Source organism: Durio zibethinus, chromosome 25 (assembly GCF_047325235.1).
Source record: "Durio zibethinus cultivar Kanyao isolate XHJ-2024 chromosome 25, ASM4732523v1, whole genome shotgun sequence".
Lineage (NCBI taxonomy): Eukaryota > Viridiplantae > Streptophyta > Magnoliopsida > Malvales > Malvaceae > Durio > Durio zibethinus.
In genome coordinates this window covers 15,889,501-15,905,367 of record NC_143186.1, presented here as the reverse complement: position 1 = coordinate 15,905,367, position 15,867 = coordinate 15,889,501, and the positions used below count along the sequence as shown (strand labels likewise).

Here is a 15,867-nt window from a genome sequence, read left to right as displayed (position 1 = left end):
GGTGGGAGAAGATAAAAGTAAAGTGTGTGGTTCAAAATGAATTATTTGTTATTGAACTTTTTTTTTTCTGTGTTGATGTAATTAATTGAATTATTTGTTATTAATCAAATATTAAATTAATTCAAAAGATCATTAACATAACAATCTAACAGATATAGATTGGCTAAATGCTCAATTAAAGATATAACATTTAAATATTTTTTCAATTAAGGATATCAACTTTAATTTAAATCAATGTAAGTATGATTAAATATTTTTCAATGTGTTCAAATCAGGATTACTTAACGGTGGCGACTTGCATGCGTCATTAAGTCTATTATCATTAAATTTTTCATTTTTTATTAATTAAAAATGTTTTAAATATGAGCTGAAAGTCTACTATTTTCTTTTTTATTAAATTAATGCTTACTATAAAATCAAAAAATTTGTCATAATTCTAATTTTTCACTCTTCATTTTCTAGCACTAAAACATAAACTCTCTTTTTTCTCTATCTTCAAAACCAAAAACCCTTCATACATCCAAAAACCAATGATCAGCCACCACTATAGCCACCTTCAACTATCGACCTTCTTCGTTGTTGGAATGTGTCAAGATTTATTCACTCATCCATCTTGGCCCTCTCATTCATGTTATATGTGTGGATTTTCCAACAAATACTTAAAAAGGCTTAGATCTACAAAAAGGACCCACAATTTCAACCCCTAAAAAATTCCACCTCCTTTGCTCCAAACCGTTCTATTTTTCACTATATTTTCTCCTCCACCTTTCCTTTCTTTTCACACTTTCAAAGTACTCCATGCTGGTACTAACACTTATGATTGTGTTTTTTTTTTTTTTTCCAAAAAAAAATCAGTATTTAAAAAAATTACTGACAACATAAAATTGAAGATACGTTACCATGAAACCCATTTGATCATAAACGAAGAGCAATCAAACTCTCAAGCCTTTCCCCCAATCGTGGTGGAATGATTCCAGATAATTTATTCTTCCTCATATCCAAAAATTTCAATTTCATATAATTTTTTAGGAATTAAGGTAGTTCACATACAAGCTAATGTTCTATAAATGCAATGATTCAAGTCCAGCAAGTGAGCTCACTGAATTGGGGATTATTCCTTTTTTTTTTTTTTTTATCTCTGGTTTTAAAGCATGTTTCTTTGAGATTTTGACTTTTAAGAAAAAGTTAGCTTGAGTAATTTAGGTTTGTGTTTTTTTTTTTTTTTTGGGGGGGGGGGGGTTGTGGTTTGATAAAATTGAGTTTTCATAGTTTAATAAAAACTAGGTTTTCATGGTTTGATAAAACTAAGGTTTCATTTTAAGTTTAGAAAAATTCTGTTTTGAGGCCCGGTATATTACCATTAACATGGGGTTTTTGAGTTTTCAATTTTGATATAGGGTTAAAGCATTTGTTTTCGGGATATTGGAGTATTATGTTTGGAGTTTTTTTTAGCTTTTTTCAATTTAATTTTTTAAGAGTTTAAAGTTTAAGATTAAAAAAACTTAAAACTCAGCTATGAATTCATTTAAAAGATTTTTGTTTTACTATCTCAATTATCAATTTTAAATTCCATTGGTGAAAGAAATTAAAAAAAAAAACAATTTATTCCTATTTTTTATTTATATTATTTCAATGCGTGTGACTTGCATTATCATAATTGAATTCTTATTTGAATCAATCCAAATATGCTTCGTTTTACATTGATCCAAATTAAAATTAATATCTTTAATTCAAAAAAGGTGAAAATGTTAGATTTTTAATTAAGCATTTACTCATATTAGTTTAACTATTAAAATGTTGACAAGACGATATAATTATATCAAAGAGAGGTAATTATTAAATAATAGTAATAATAATATTGTAAATTTTGGTTGAAGCCTGCCTCCGGAAAATGCAAGAGAGGATAGGGTAGAAGCCACGTAGATTGGAAAATGGTAGGGACCAAGGGCAAAAATGGCGGGAGAATATGCTTGGAGGGACAAGACACCAACTAACGGTCAAGAAGGCGAAGTGATCGAAGCCTAAAAAAATGCTTCGGAAATACCAAAGTTTATTCCTATCTAACCTATTGGATGCTTCCATTTATTACATGACAACATAACTTGTTTGCTTTAATTTTTCCTCATGACTTTACTTTCACATAAGGTTTTTGTTTGGTATCGGAAATTTCAATGAAGTTGACCCACTCATATAAATTGGGAAAATTGAATTTGAATCTCACCTTTTATTATAATTACATTATGAACAGAATATTGCTGCGAAATTTTGCATAATGGATGATTTCACCATGCATATATTTATCTGTAGGTTTGCTGATTTTAACATTTTAGAGTTAAGACTACAAGAGCCGGTAAATGTGTTTTGTTTTGTAGTAATTTAATCAACGTTCTTTTCTTTTGGGTACTTTTATTTTATCATATTATGATCGGTTGTTTTGATGGAATTGTAGGGTTCCATAAATTAACACCAAATGAGAAAGCGAAGCTGCTTGGAAATTAATAAAAAAATGTTAGAAAACCAACAATTTTTTAATCAAGTTACCAGAATTATCTTTTCAAATTGGTTTGATGGAAGGGCAAAGAATTTTTTTAATGCAGCGGATGTATCAAGGTTTTCTTTTTAAAATTTTCTTAAGGCTATTGGATGAAGTAATTTTCAATCTTATAATAACATTATCATCCTTAGCTGTCACAGCCTGCTTACACAGGATTTCTTGGACACTTTCCAAAGCGGTATTGGAATGGGTTATTTGTTTTTAGATATTTATTTGGACCGACTATTTAAAGCGGTATTTAGGTCTTAAAGAGGAAAAAGTTTGAAAAAAAGAGAAATCTATATAAAATACTAACTAGAATTTGACTTTGGAATTTGCTTTGAATGTTGTTGTGATTAGATTTGATAATTTTAAATAATAATAATAATAATGTTATAAATTTTAAAATTTAATAAAAATTATATATAAATTTAATAAAAATAAAATAAAATTTATATTTAATGTATCAATATAAATTATGATATAATAATTTTGATATTTTACATATATTAAATATAATATAAATAAATACAGATACAATGTATAATTATGAGACCCTTTGATAACAACTAACAATTGATTCATAATTATGTCTTTTCTTTTGTTTTAATTCACAGTACCTAATTTTCGTCGCCCTTTTGCTTTTCTTCCTCTTCTTTTTCTACTCCATTTTTTTTAATAGAAAAAATCAATCACAACACCAATTGTCACTCTCTATAGATAATATTGATTTGTAGCAAAAATATATATATGTACAACACAGTGATTCCTTATTAGTATTTCTTTACTACAAAGCGCTTATATGTACATCTCCTAACATGTCTATAGCTAGCAAGGGAAGTTTGCTTCTTGTTATTTGCTAGCTATACCTTTTCTTCACTGCTTTTTCTATATATTCAAGGTCTTGCACAGGCATTAATTAGTCAGTCGGGAGAGCCTCGAGGCTGGTAATTTTTAATACCAATTTTCAGTTTTCTTTTATGGTGTTCATATAAACCAGGAGAACATTTGACTTTTTGTGTTTCATGCTTGTAATGATTTCTTTTCTCGACTTTGTTTGATTTATATATACTACTATATTCTTGTATTGGCTTTCCAGTTATTTAAGATTTACGTTTGGGAAAAGTATATTTACACTTTGAAATTTGAAAAAAACACACACTTGCTTTATTAGTTTGAAAAATATTTGATTTGATAAAAAATAACATTAATCTCTAAATTGTTATTTACAAAATTAATTTTCAATAAAAAAACCATTTGTTAATTATTACTCATTAATTCTTCTATTTATTTTTTTTCCTTTTCTTTTCATTATATATCTCTTCCGGCGGTCAACATTGGATCATTGGTAGGGATGAGAGAAAATTGAGAAATCAAAGATCAATTGAAAATTGTAATGCATAGTTTAGTTCAGATTAGTTTTTTTTTTATTTAGTTCAAATTAAGTTTAGATATTAAATATATATTAATGTTGCATTAGATTTTGAGTTAGGAAGTGAAAATCGAAAAAAAAAATGAATTGAATAAAATTATATATTTTTATTAGTTTAATATATATTTTAACTTTTTATAAAATTAAAATAATTAATATATATAAATATATTAAAATCATATTAAAAATATATATAAAATAAAAAAGTTAAATTTAAAAAGCTGATGAATAAAATTGAATCAAATCGGCATAATTCAATTCAAATAGCACTTGTATGAAAATTTTGTTCGGATTTGAATTTGATTTTAAAAATTCATAATTTTATCCATTATTTGAAAAAATCAAAACAAATCTGATCTAATCCAAATTGTTATCACTCTTAATCATTGGCAAGGAAATTTTTAGGTTATTGATTTTTAGATCTTCATTCACTTCTTTTTTGTTTTCAATTCTAAAAAAAATCTCTCAAGAAATGTCAGCAATGCTTTAACTTCAAACTAGAGTGATAGCCACGCTTTGCGCTAGCAGCTGATAACTTTTGAATATGTGCTGGCTTCAGATCTGGATCCAAACTCATGCGAATTTTGGATTTGAACTCATTTTACACGCAGATTTTTTTAAAAAACCAATATAAAAACTCTTTCTTTCTTCAACTTGTTTTTTTTTTTTTTTTTTTTCACTTCTCTCTCTAAAAATCCCATTCTTCATCTAAAAATTTCTTAATAAAAACACAACTAGTCACTCAAATTATCCAATTTCCAACCATAGCCAAAATGTCACTGCCATTCTCCACTTTTTACCATAGATCATCGGCATCGAAAATCACCCAAAATCCACTCACCAAATCCTCTTAGCCTCCTCTACACTACTATCATTTAGTTTTTTCAAAAATTCTCTTGTTTATTCTATATCTACGAGCAAAACTGGCAGCTTCTTACATTTATTTCCTTTGTTCCAACATCCTGAGCTCTTGTTACGTTAATTCTCTTTTCACGGTCTTCATTTCTATTGTTTTGCTTTTCTCAAAGCTCATTACCCTCCATAAGCTACCATACATCCACACCCCATGCCACCACCACCACCATCGTTGACAATGGCTTCTTTGTTTTCCTTTTCCCTTCCCATCAAATGGTCTAAAAATAAAAACTTTCCAAATACTTAAATGTCCTTTTAATCCAAAACGAAAATCATAAACATCTTATTTTCTCTTTTTTTTCTTTCTTTCTTTCTCAGATTTGTTTGGTGTATGGTTGTTTGAGTTGTGTTTGTAGATGTTGTGAGATTGTTGTGGGATGGCTATGTGTGTGTGTGTGAGTTTGGGATTGGATTTGATGAGTTTCTTATTATTTGGTGGCAAGGATAATTGGTTGTCCTGTTAAAATTGTGGTCGTGTACACATGTGTACGTGAATGTGTATGGGTCTTTTGTAATATTAAGTGTTAATGTCATAAATAACTCTTATACTACAATGAAATGTTTAATTTGATATTTGAATTTAAAAAATTTTTAATATATTATCTGAACTATAAATCTATTTATTAATATGGTACTTTTAAGATTGTTTGTCCATTACATGTTATCATTTGAAGCTAGTTATGCATATTAGAGTTAAGTACCACATTGTTAACATATTCATAGTTTTAAGTACCACATTAAGCATTTCATTATAATTTTAAAGTCATTTATGACATTAACTCTAATATTAATAATGATTAAGAATAAAATAATAATTTCATAATATTAGATGTGTTAAAAAATTAAAGGATAGTTCTAGAATAGATTATTTGTTTCATTTGATTCTAGTTGGTTGTAGGGATATAATTTGTTTGCTTGATTTTCTTTCATGCATCTATTATTATATAATTTTCTCTTTTTTTTTGGGTTATTTGTATGTTTTATTTCGCACCCTTTCCCCCATTTTACTATAACTAATGCTTGTCATGCATGTGTAATTTTATATATGTTTAAAAAATATAAAAAATATAAATTAATCAAAAGTTATCAAAATCAAAATTATATAAAAACTTATCAAAATCATATAAAAATTTATTAAAATTGTAGCCAAGAGTACTAAGATTCTATCAAATATTACTAAAATTTTATCATTGATCACAAACATTATATCATAAGTTATCAAAATTATATTAAAAGTTACTAAAATTATATTAATAAGTTATTATCACAATTTTATAAAAAGTTTCAAAATTGTGTCCATGATTAGTAAAATTATATTATATATTACCAAAATAATATAAAAGTTTACTAAAATTTTTTCAAAGATTATCAAACTTATAACAATGGTTATCAAATTATGTCAAAGGTATTTAAAATAAAAATTATATAAAAGGTTATCAAATTATATTAAAGGTTATCAAAATTAAAATTTTATTAAAAGTTATCAAAATTATATCAAAACTTACCAAAATTGTATCCAATGTCACCAAAATTATATCATAAGTTTTCTCGATTGGATTAAAAATTACCCTAATTATATTATGATTACAAAAACTTTTGTCAAAACTTACTAAAATAGTATCAATGGTTATTAAAATTATATCATAAATTACTAAAATAATATCAAAATTTATCGAAATTATATAATAAATTACCAAACTTTTATTATAATAAAACCTACTTAATATATTCAACAATTTTATTTAAGGAAATTTTTATAATTTAATTATATTAATCTTATAATTTTTGCTTTTTAATATGTGTTATTTCTTTTTTAACTTTAATTAATGTTAAACTCCAATAAAATTACATTTTACTTTTACAAACGAATTAAAGAAAAATTACATTCAATATTTAATTTCAACAATATACCTAACTCAAAACTTGACTTAACTTGCCCAATTGCCACTTCTAAATCGATGCTTATTTCTTTTTTCTTATACACACAAAAAAGATCTTTTTATATTTTATTAGCTGTTGTTATTAACAAAATTTGTTTAAGTTTTCTTGGATAATTTTTTCTAAACATTTATGGAACCTACATTAAAACAAATTTGAATGAAAATTCAAAAAAGGAGATATTAAAATTGAGAAATAAAAACTCCCTTAAATATTGTAATCATTAATTTTAATCCACCACAATAATAATATCAAAATTCTAATCAATTGCAATAGCCAAATAAAAAAAAAAAAAAACCAATTGAAAGTAATATCATGAAACATAATAAATAACTTTCTTAATGGTCCAACCCCTAAACCAACTCTAATCTATTTAATCAACCATCAAGTTGTCCATTTTCATGGATGCTAATGACTTTTCAACGAAAGTCTAGTTTTCATATAAAATAAAGACTACTTAAATAATTTAATTAATAAAATTTTAATAATGATTAAATTATATATATTAAAATAATCCAACCATTATGCTTTGCTAATATTATCAAGGAAAATAAAATATAACATGAAATTGACTACAGTACAATAAACAAATTAAGATGAGACAAAGAGTTTTTATATTTTTCATAAAAAATAATGTAGCCAAAACAAAAAAGCTAGTTTATGTTAATGCATGTAACCCACAGTTGTTAGTTATCTTGATCGATGAACATAGATATCTAATACTTTTTCTACCAAGAACAGGATACGATTGCTACGGACTACAAGTAAAGAGTTATCTCGGGCCAATGTTAGAAATTTCTTACATGTTTACTTTTCATGCTTATTATAATGACATATATACACAATTGCATCAATTTTCATGCTAGAAAATTGCTTTGTAAGAAATATATATTCCTAATCAAACGAAATAAAATTTTTTACCTTCAATATTCTATAAAAATGAAACTACTAATAAATTCAAAATAAAATTCCTAATAGCATTAATTATTTCACTTTCTTTATTGAAATGTATTGAAGTGTTTCTCTCTTAATTTCTTGATATTCAAAATACACATTCTTAAGTTTGCTTGTAGGTGTATTGGGCTATTTTCTGAGACAAACATAACTATTTCAAACCCTGCAAGTTATCATGTTATCCTCCTCCTTAAATATCTTCTACTAGGGTTCTATAGTTACCAAGGAAGTTTGCTTCTTGCTATCTGCCAGCCATTTTTTTCTTCACTGTTTTTTCTTCCCTGTTGGAGGTCTTGCAGAAGTATCAGACTACCAAGGGGGTTCAAATTAGCAGGTAATTTTCAATTCAGTTATTTCCAATTTCCTATGATGTTGACTTTACAATGATTGTATTTTAACTTTAGTAAAAACATTGTTCAGATGATTTTATATGGTCATGTTTTGAACATGAATATTTGGTCAAGCAAGATGAACAATTGTGATTCGACTTAGCTTTAATTATAAAAGTAGTACTGGGTATTGCTGAAAATCAACAAAAAGTTTCATTTATTGATGTTCAAAATTGATTTTATTAAATTTGTTTGTAGGTGTATTACGCTAGTTTTTGAGATAAACGGAACTATTTGAAATCCTGCAAGTTATCGTGTTATCTTCCTCCTACTCCATGTTGGCTCCATCTTCTTCATCATCTTCTTCCATTTATCCATGGAAATACGATATTTTCTTGAGTTTTAGGGGTGAAGATAGCCGGAAGAGCTTCACGGACCATCTATATGTTGCTTTAAAACAGTCCGGAATCAACACTTTCAGGGATGATAACAACCTTAAAAGAGGCGAGGACATCGCACCCGAGCTCTTGAAAGCAATTGGAGAATCATGGGGTTCAATAATCGTTTTTTCAAAAGGATATGCTCTTTCAAGTTGGTGTTTAGATGAGCTTGCCGAGATTGTGAAACAGAGGGAGGAAAGGGGACATCAAGTTTTTCCAATTTTCTATGATGTTGAAGTCTCCGATTTAAGACATCAAAGACAGAGGGTTCAAGAAGCCTTTGACATGCATGAAAAGAGATATAAGGAGAACAAAGATAAGACGCAAAGGTGGCGAGATGCTTTATCCCAAGTGGCTAATATCAGTGGATGGATTTTGAAAGATCAGTAAGTTATAGCTTCATTTTTTTATCTTTTGGAAGTTTAAACTCAAGACGTTCAATCCTTGACTTGACTCCAGTAATACTAAACTAACAGTTAATAGGTAGTTATAACTCTTTCTTTCTTTACTAGAGTTCAATTTTTTTCTTTTTTGTAATTTATCAAATAAAAAATATATGTCGACAAATCTTTAGATTTAATAAAAATATAGATTTTAATTGATCGCTTATTTGATATCATTGTCATTTTCAGTTTCACTAAGCTATATTTTTTTTATAACTATAAATGTTTGTTTTCTTTTTTGCAGGCATGAATCGAAATTCATTGAAACTATTGTTAAAGAGATATCAGCAAAATTATCTCAAACATGTTCACAATTGAAAGAGTTGCATTCCAAACTCAATATAAGACAAGATGATGCCGAAAGAACTGTAAGTCATTTTACAAAGACTATACATTTGATTATTATTATTTTTTTAAAAGAAAAATTACTATATCTAGTCAGTATGCCCATGAAAAATTAGTTAATAGCTAAATTTTATTATATATGACATTAGTTTGTAAATTCAATAAATTAGGATTAGACCATATGTTAAAATTACCATATTAATTTAATGGGACCTAATTCATAATATTAATGTGAAGTCACCCATTTTTATTATGACAATTTTCGTAATATCATATAGTTTAATTTATTTTTTCTCAACCAAAAAGTTTTTTGAATAAAATGATAGATACTACTTTCTTACTATGAACTTTTTTTTATGGAATTTTAGTAGATAAATAAATCCAATATGTTACTATATACCAAGAGTGGCTCTTTTAAAAATCTAAAAAGAAATTTAAATTCTTACTTATTTAGTTAGACGTGCACTTGTTTTAAAGTCAAAAGTATTTTATTTTAAATATTCTTAAATATATTTTTAAAATAAAAATATGTTATTTATTAATAAAAATAATATAATGAATCGAACAAAATCTAGGGTCTAAAAACTTAAGCCCAAGCTTATGATACCGGCTTGGTCGGGTAGCCCAATTATTGAATTCTTCTAATACCCCATATGTAATGTAATTATGACTACTAGACTAGCGAATATGGGCTACCTTTTATTCTTTTTTTAGTATGATTTGCACAATTATACTTCACACAAAACAGTATTGAATTTTGGATTTTTTTTTTTCCGTTTAGGGGCCTCTAAAATACTAACGCTAATTTACTAGGGATAGAAAATTATTGATTCTTTTATTAAATAAACATGTCTTAGATTCACACCCTTAATAGTCAACTTGTCTGATTAAATTAAATTATCGTCTTTAATTGGCCAATAAAATTTTAAATATGCTCCTTTGGAAATTTACTGCGTCTATTTATATGGTTGTAAAATTCATCAATTTGGTTTGTGATATACACATTTATTGTTATGTATGTAGGGACTTGAAGCAGTGGATTTTTTTCACAAAAAGATGGATGAAGATACATCGTTATCCTGTAATAGCTCGTCTGCGGAGGAAGATCTAACTGAAAACGCGGAGATTCGTCATGTCGAAAGTGAGGGTGAAATCATCCCTCCAAATTCTGAAGCTTCACTTGAGATTGGGGAGAAACAAATCAATCAACATGGAGTTGCATCTTGTCATAGCCCGTCTCCCTGCATCTTTAGAACTCCTTACCCTGAATTACGTTTCCAGACTTATCCTGAATTATATTTCCAGAAGCCTAATATGGTTTCTATTGGCCCTTATCACAGGGGTGAAAACCTTCCACTCGAAAATAACAAGTACTTCTTCCTTGAGAAATTTATATCTCGGACAAGAAACCAAGGCAAAGATTTACGCTTCTGTGTCCAGTATATGATGACACTGGAACGGTGTACGAGAAGATGTTACTCCGAGGATTTGTCAATGTCCAGTCTCGATTTCGTTGAAATGATGTTAGTTGACGCTTGCTTCATACTGGAGGTCCTACGCCATTTTGGTAGGAGTGAAGAATCTGAAGATGGGTTTTTCCCCATTGAGCCATGGAAGATCCCCATTTTGGTTCTAGACTTGCTCATGTTAGAGAATCAAATTCCTTTCTTTGTCTTAGAGAAGTTGTTTGATTTATCGGAGAGCGGAGAAGGGACAGCAACACTTTCTGTAACCACTATGGCCTTGAATTTTATCGGTCTAGCCTTCCCTGGATCCATGGATTTCAGCTGCAAGTCCAACCATTTGGAAGCCAACCATCTGCTTGACTTGTTTCTTGAGTCTATCCGCCCATTAAACAGATCCACCATCTCAAATTCACTCCATTTGAAAACAATGGTCATTCCAAAGTCAGTTCGCTCATTTCTCAAGAAAATCAATCCGAAAAACCAAGCAGGCGTCTCAAAAATAGGTCAGGATATCCTTTTAGAAACCCCTGCGACCGTTCCAAAGCCAAAGGAATCCGAATCATCAATCTCAATGGGAGTCAAACCTGAACAACAATGTGATCCTGCACCTCCAGTTCACTTAATGAGAAGTGCAATGGAACTACGGTCATCAGGTATAAAGTTCAGGCGCAGAAGAGCTAATAGGTTCACAGATATCAATTTCAAGAATGGAGTACTTGAAATCCCACCTGTGATCATCAATGACCTCTTTCTCGCAATGCTTATTAACTGCATGGCCTTGGAACATTGTTCTGCGCAGCGGTCCAAAGATTTGACTGCTTATGTCTCATTCATGAGTAGTCTCGTTACACATTCTACCGATGCAGAGTTGCTTAGTTCAAATGGAATTATCTCAAGATTTTCCTACGATGACAAAACAGTGGCAGAGTCTTTCCATTCGTTAGCGGTAGAAACTTTTAATCTGGACATTCAAGATTCCTATCTTTCCAAGACATTGAAGGAAACAGAACGCTACTATACTATTTGGAAAGGAAACATGCGTTGGTGGCTTTGTTTTCGTAGATATTTTGGGATTGCTTTATTCTGCATCACAAACTTCATGTTTGCTTTCAACCGCTTGACATCGGGCCTTAATTGGATGCTCCATTTATTAAAAGAAATTAAATTTCTAGTGCACAGCTCCCTGGACTTGGGCCTTAATTTTATGCTCCATTTAGTAAAAAAAATTAAATTTCTGGGGCACAGCTGCCTGGTCTTGGACCTGAGCGACATTTTGGTTTTTTGTTTCGTCTATCTGATCGTTGTTATTATGATCCTCATGCGTCCAAAGCATGGCTCCAACATTGTTGATGATTGTGAAATTCCTGCTCTTTCAACACTTACAGATGTCGGACATTCACTCGATATAAGTGAAAAGTCAGTGGACGACAGTACTGGAGTCTCATGTTCTTATGAGACAGCAATGGATAACGGCAAGGACATAGAACCAGATCAAGACAAGAGCCATGAGGTTCTGGAAGCCGAGCAGGTAAACATTTTATAGTAACTGCATATTAAATAATAGAAAATTAAGTAATAAATAAAAAATAATATAGTAGTAATTGTAAAATAACATATTAATAAATTATTGATAACTTAATAGTAATAAATCACTAATAATTTAATTATAAATCATTAATAATTTTAAAGTAAATTATCAATAAATTAATAGTAAATAAATTATAATTTTATAATAAATTATCTGTAATTTAGTACTAAATTATCATTAATTTAATGAATAATTTAGTAGTAAATCATTGATAATATAATAGCAAATCAATGACAATTTAATTATCAATTATTGAAATTTTTTAATATTTGAAATTGTCATCAATTGAACTTTGATTACTAGCAAAAATAAAACTAGAACTTTCATCGTAGGAGGCTAAGATAAATCTATAATAAACATATTCAATAAAATAATTTAGTGAAAATTTTCTAAATTTGAATGAAATAAAAATGTTATTATATAAAAAGAAAATATCTTATATTAGAATGGAACCTATGCTTTGTTGTAAGAATCAATTGTTAAAAATATAATGACGTAAATTTTATCAATAATTACCAAAAGAATATCATACATTACTAGAATTATATAAAATGTTACCAGAATTACATCAAGAGGTTACAAAAATTTTATAAAAAAATTATTAAAATTATATCAATGTTTAAAAAATTTATATCATAAGTTACTAAACTAATATTGAATGTTATCAAAATTATATCCAAAGTTATCAAAATTTTATCAAAGGATATAAGACTTTTAACCAAGGTTACCAAAATATATCAAATGTTATTAAAATCAAAATTATATCAAAAGTTATAAATTTTACTTATATATATATCAAACTTAAACTGTTAACATTTCTTATTGTTATTATTATTATTATTTTGAATGTACTAAAAATTTATTTATTGCATTGAATTTTAGGAAATAAAAATTATACGTGAATTATGCACTTGTAAAAAACTAGTATATGTATAAATAAATATATATTACATCATCACATGCTTTCCATGGTTTCAATAAGCCCATGATATTAAGATCAAGCATTATTGGATAAAAGGCTATAGAATTTTAGCAAAATGCTTAGCCATTGTTATAAAATCTAAATCTTAATTTTGAAAAGTTTGGATTATAAATCAGAAATCCATGAAAACCTGCCTTATCATGAGCATTATATCTGCCCACCTTTTACGCAAATAATCAACCTTTACTTCCCATGTTCTGTTAATTTTTCCTGCTTGTCATGATTGTTTTCTCTTCTCTGTTTGATTAATGCTACTCCTTTTCTTCTATTACTGATACTGGTTTCCTACAAATATTGTTTAATATTTACATTTTAATTTGGTTATTTTTCTGGCTTGTTAGTAATGTAAATATTATGATCAAGCTATCATAAGGATGTTAATGGCTAAGGTATGGGTAGGATAGATCATTCTTCATCCCCATATCTGAATTTTTATATTATACTCATATCCGTACCCATACTCAACATATATTTTAAATTTATCTCCATCCTTATTTCTATAATTATTTAATGGGTATGGTTAATCTTCATACCCGTAACTTTTTTAAAAAATAAAAACTAAAATTTATTTTTTAATATTTTTTACTTTTATCTTCTATATTTAGATAATTTCTTATTAACATATATTTTTTCAATAAAATATATTAATTCTAATTAATCTAAAATAATCATTTATATTATTTAATAAAAAATATCTATTTACTAAACATATATAAATATATACAAGGTACAAGACGTACATGTATTATATTACCCGTCTCCATTCTCATAACCTATAAAAATTTTAAATCATTTTCATTTGCATCTTTATACCCATGATATAATATCCATCCCTATCTCCATTCAAATAAAAAATGGGATTCCCTCTTGCGAATGAGTAAAATTGATATCCTTAAGCTATCAGTTAAAAAGCAAGCTTAGCAATGTGACGAAATTAATCACTTTGGCTTTACGTAATAATAATAGTATTGCGTTGAAAATGGATATGTATTGAAGAGATTATTGGATTTTAAGGACCCATAGATTGATAGAGTTCAAGTGAAAATTAATATGTAAAAAAAAATTATTAAAAATGTTGTTTATAATTCAAATTTAATCAATATTTATTCACGGTAAAAATTCTGTTAATATTTTTACTAAAAATGTCTATCTAAAAATATATATCAAAATTTATTAAAAATTTTTTAAAATTTGTACTTTTGATCTATGTAATGAGATCTTTCAATTTATTGATTTTAATTTTTGATTTTAATATTTATTTAATCGTTTTTAGTAACGAACTTCACAAACTTCATTTAAGGAACTTCATTTAAGTCTTTCCCTCTAAATACTAATGCTAATTTACAAAGGCATAGAAAAGTAATGTCTCTCTTGTTAAACAATATATTTCTATTCGCATCTTAGAGCCAACTTGTCTAATTAAAATATGCAGCTTAAAAATTTACTGCATCTATTTATGTGGTTATAAAGTCCATCAAAATGGTTTATGATATATAAAATTGTTGTTATGTACGCAGGGACTTGCATCTACAACAACTTTAGTCGGTGATGCTGCAACGATTTGCATGGAAGAAATTTGGGCATATTTGATGGATGATGGTGTCTCAAAGATTGGAGTTTGGGGAATGGCAGGCGTGGGTAGAACAGCTATCATAAAGAAAGTAAACAACCAACTATTAGAGGAGACTGAAAGGTTCAACATCGTGATATGGATCACTATATCAAAGGAGATGAACATCTCTAAAGTGCAGAAGAGCATTGCAGATGCTATGAAAGTAGACCTTCCTAAAGCTGAAGATGAAGCAATAAGAGCAAGGTTCATATACGAAAAGTTGTCTAAAAAGGGCAAGTATGTGTTAATCTTGGATGATCTATGGGACAAACTTTCACTTGAAGAAGTAGGCATCCCCGAGCCTTCTAATGGGAGTAAACTAGTGGTAACAACCCGGTTATTAGATGTGTGTCGCTATTTGGGTTGTCGAGTAGTTAGAATGCCTACTCTTTCAAAACCAGATGCTTTGAGATTGTTCTTGAAGAAAGTAGGACAAGATGTTTTCAACCATCCGGATCTGTTACCCATTGTGGAATCTGTTGCTGCAGAATATGATGCCAAAAGAACTGTAAGTCATTTTACAAAGATCATACATTTGATTATTATTTTTATTTTAAAAATTACTACATCTAGTTAGTATGGTTATCCGTCAATGAAAAATAAGTTGCTAGCTAAATCTTATTACATATGACATTAGGTTGTAAATTCAATAAATTAAGATTAGATCATATTTTAAAATTACCATGTTAATTTATGGGACCTAACTCATATTATTAATGTAAATTCACCCAATTTTTGTTATGACAAATTTTTATAATATATTGTATTTTAATTTACTTTTTCTCAAGCAAAAAGTTCTTTTTTTTTTAAAGAAAATGATCGATACTAGTTTCTTACTGTGAACTTTTCTGTTATGGAATTTTGGTAGATAAATAAATTCAATAGATTAC

At 27.9% G+C, this 15,867-nt stretch overlaps 1 protein-coding gene and 1 pseudogene across 1 annotated transcript; both read left to right on the top strand.

The window, feature by feature from the left end:
• Positions 1-8,432: 8,432 nt before the first annotated feature.
• On the top strand, positions 8,433-9,006 carry LOC111276200 (disease resistance protein RPV1 pseudogene; annotated as a pseudogene).
• A 200-nt stretch (positions 9,007-9,206) lies between these two features.
• Positions 9,207-15,621, top strand: LOC111276204 (uncharacterized). Its single transcript, XM_022861987.2, has 6 exons — positions 9,207-9,228; positions 9,273-9,352; positions 10,353-11,283; positions 11,374-12,323; positions 14,883-15,485; positions 15,589-15,621. Exons 1-6 carry the CDS (start codon positions 9,207-9,209, stop codon positions 15,619-15,621), a joined length of 2,619 nt encoding a protein of 872 aa, XP_022717722.2.
• The last annotated feature ends 246 nt before the right edge of the window (positions 15,622-15,867 follow it).

Bases quoted from the DNA above. Each gene is read 5' to 3' on its own strand.
- LOC111276204 (XM_022861987.2), top strand. From the start codon at position 9,207: ATGTTTGTTTTCTTTTTTGCAG. The intron at 11,284-11,373 runs GCGTCTCAAAAA...TCTCAATGGGAG, and splicing joins CAATCCGAAAAACCAAGCAG to TCAAACCTGAACAACAATGT. The intron at 15,486-15,588 runs GTAAGTCATTTT...ATAAGTTGCTAG, and splicing joins AATATGATGCCAAAAGAACT to CTAAATCTTATTACATATGA.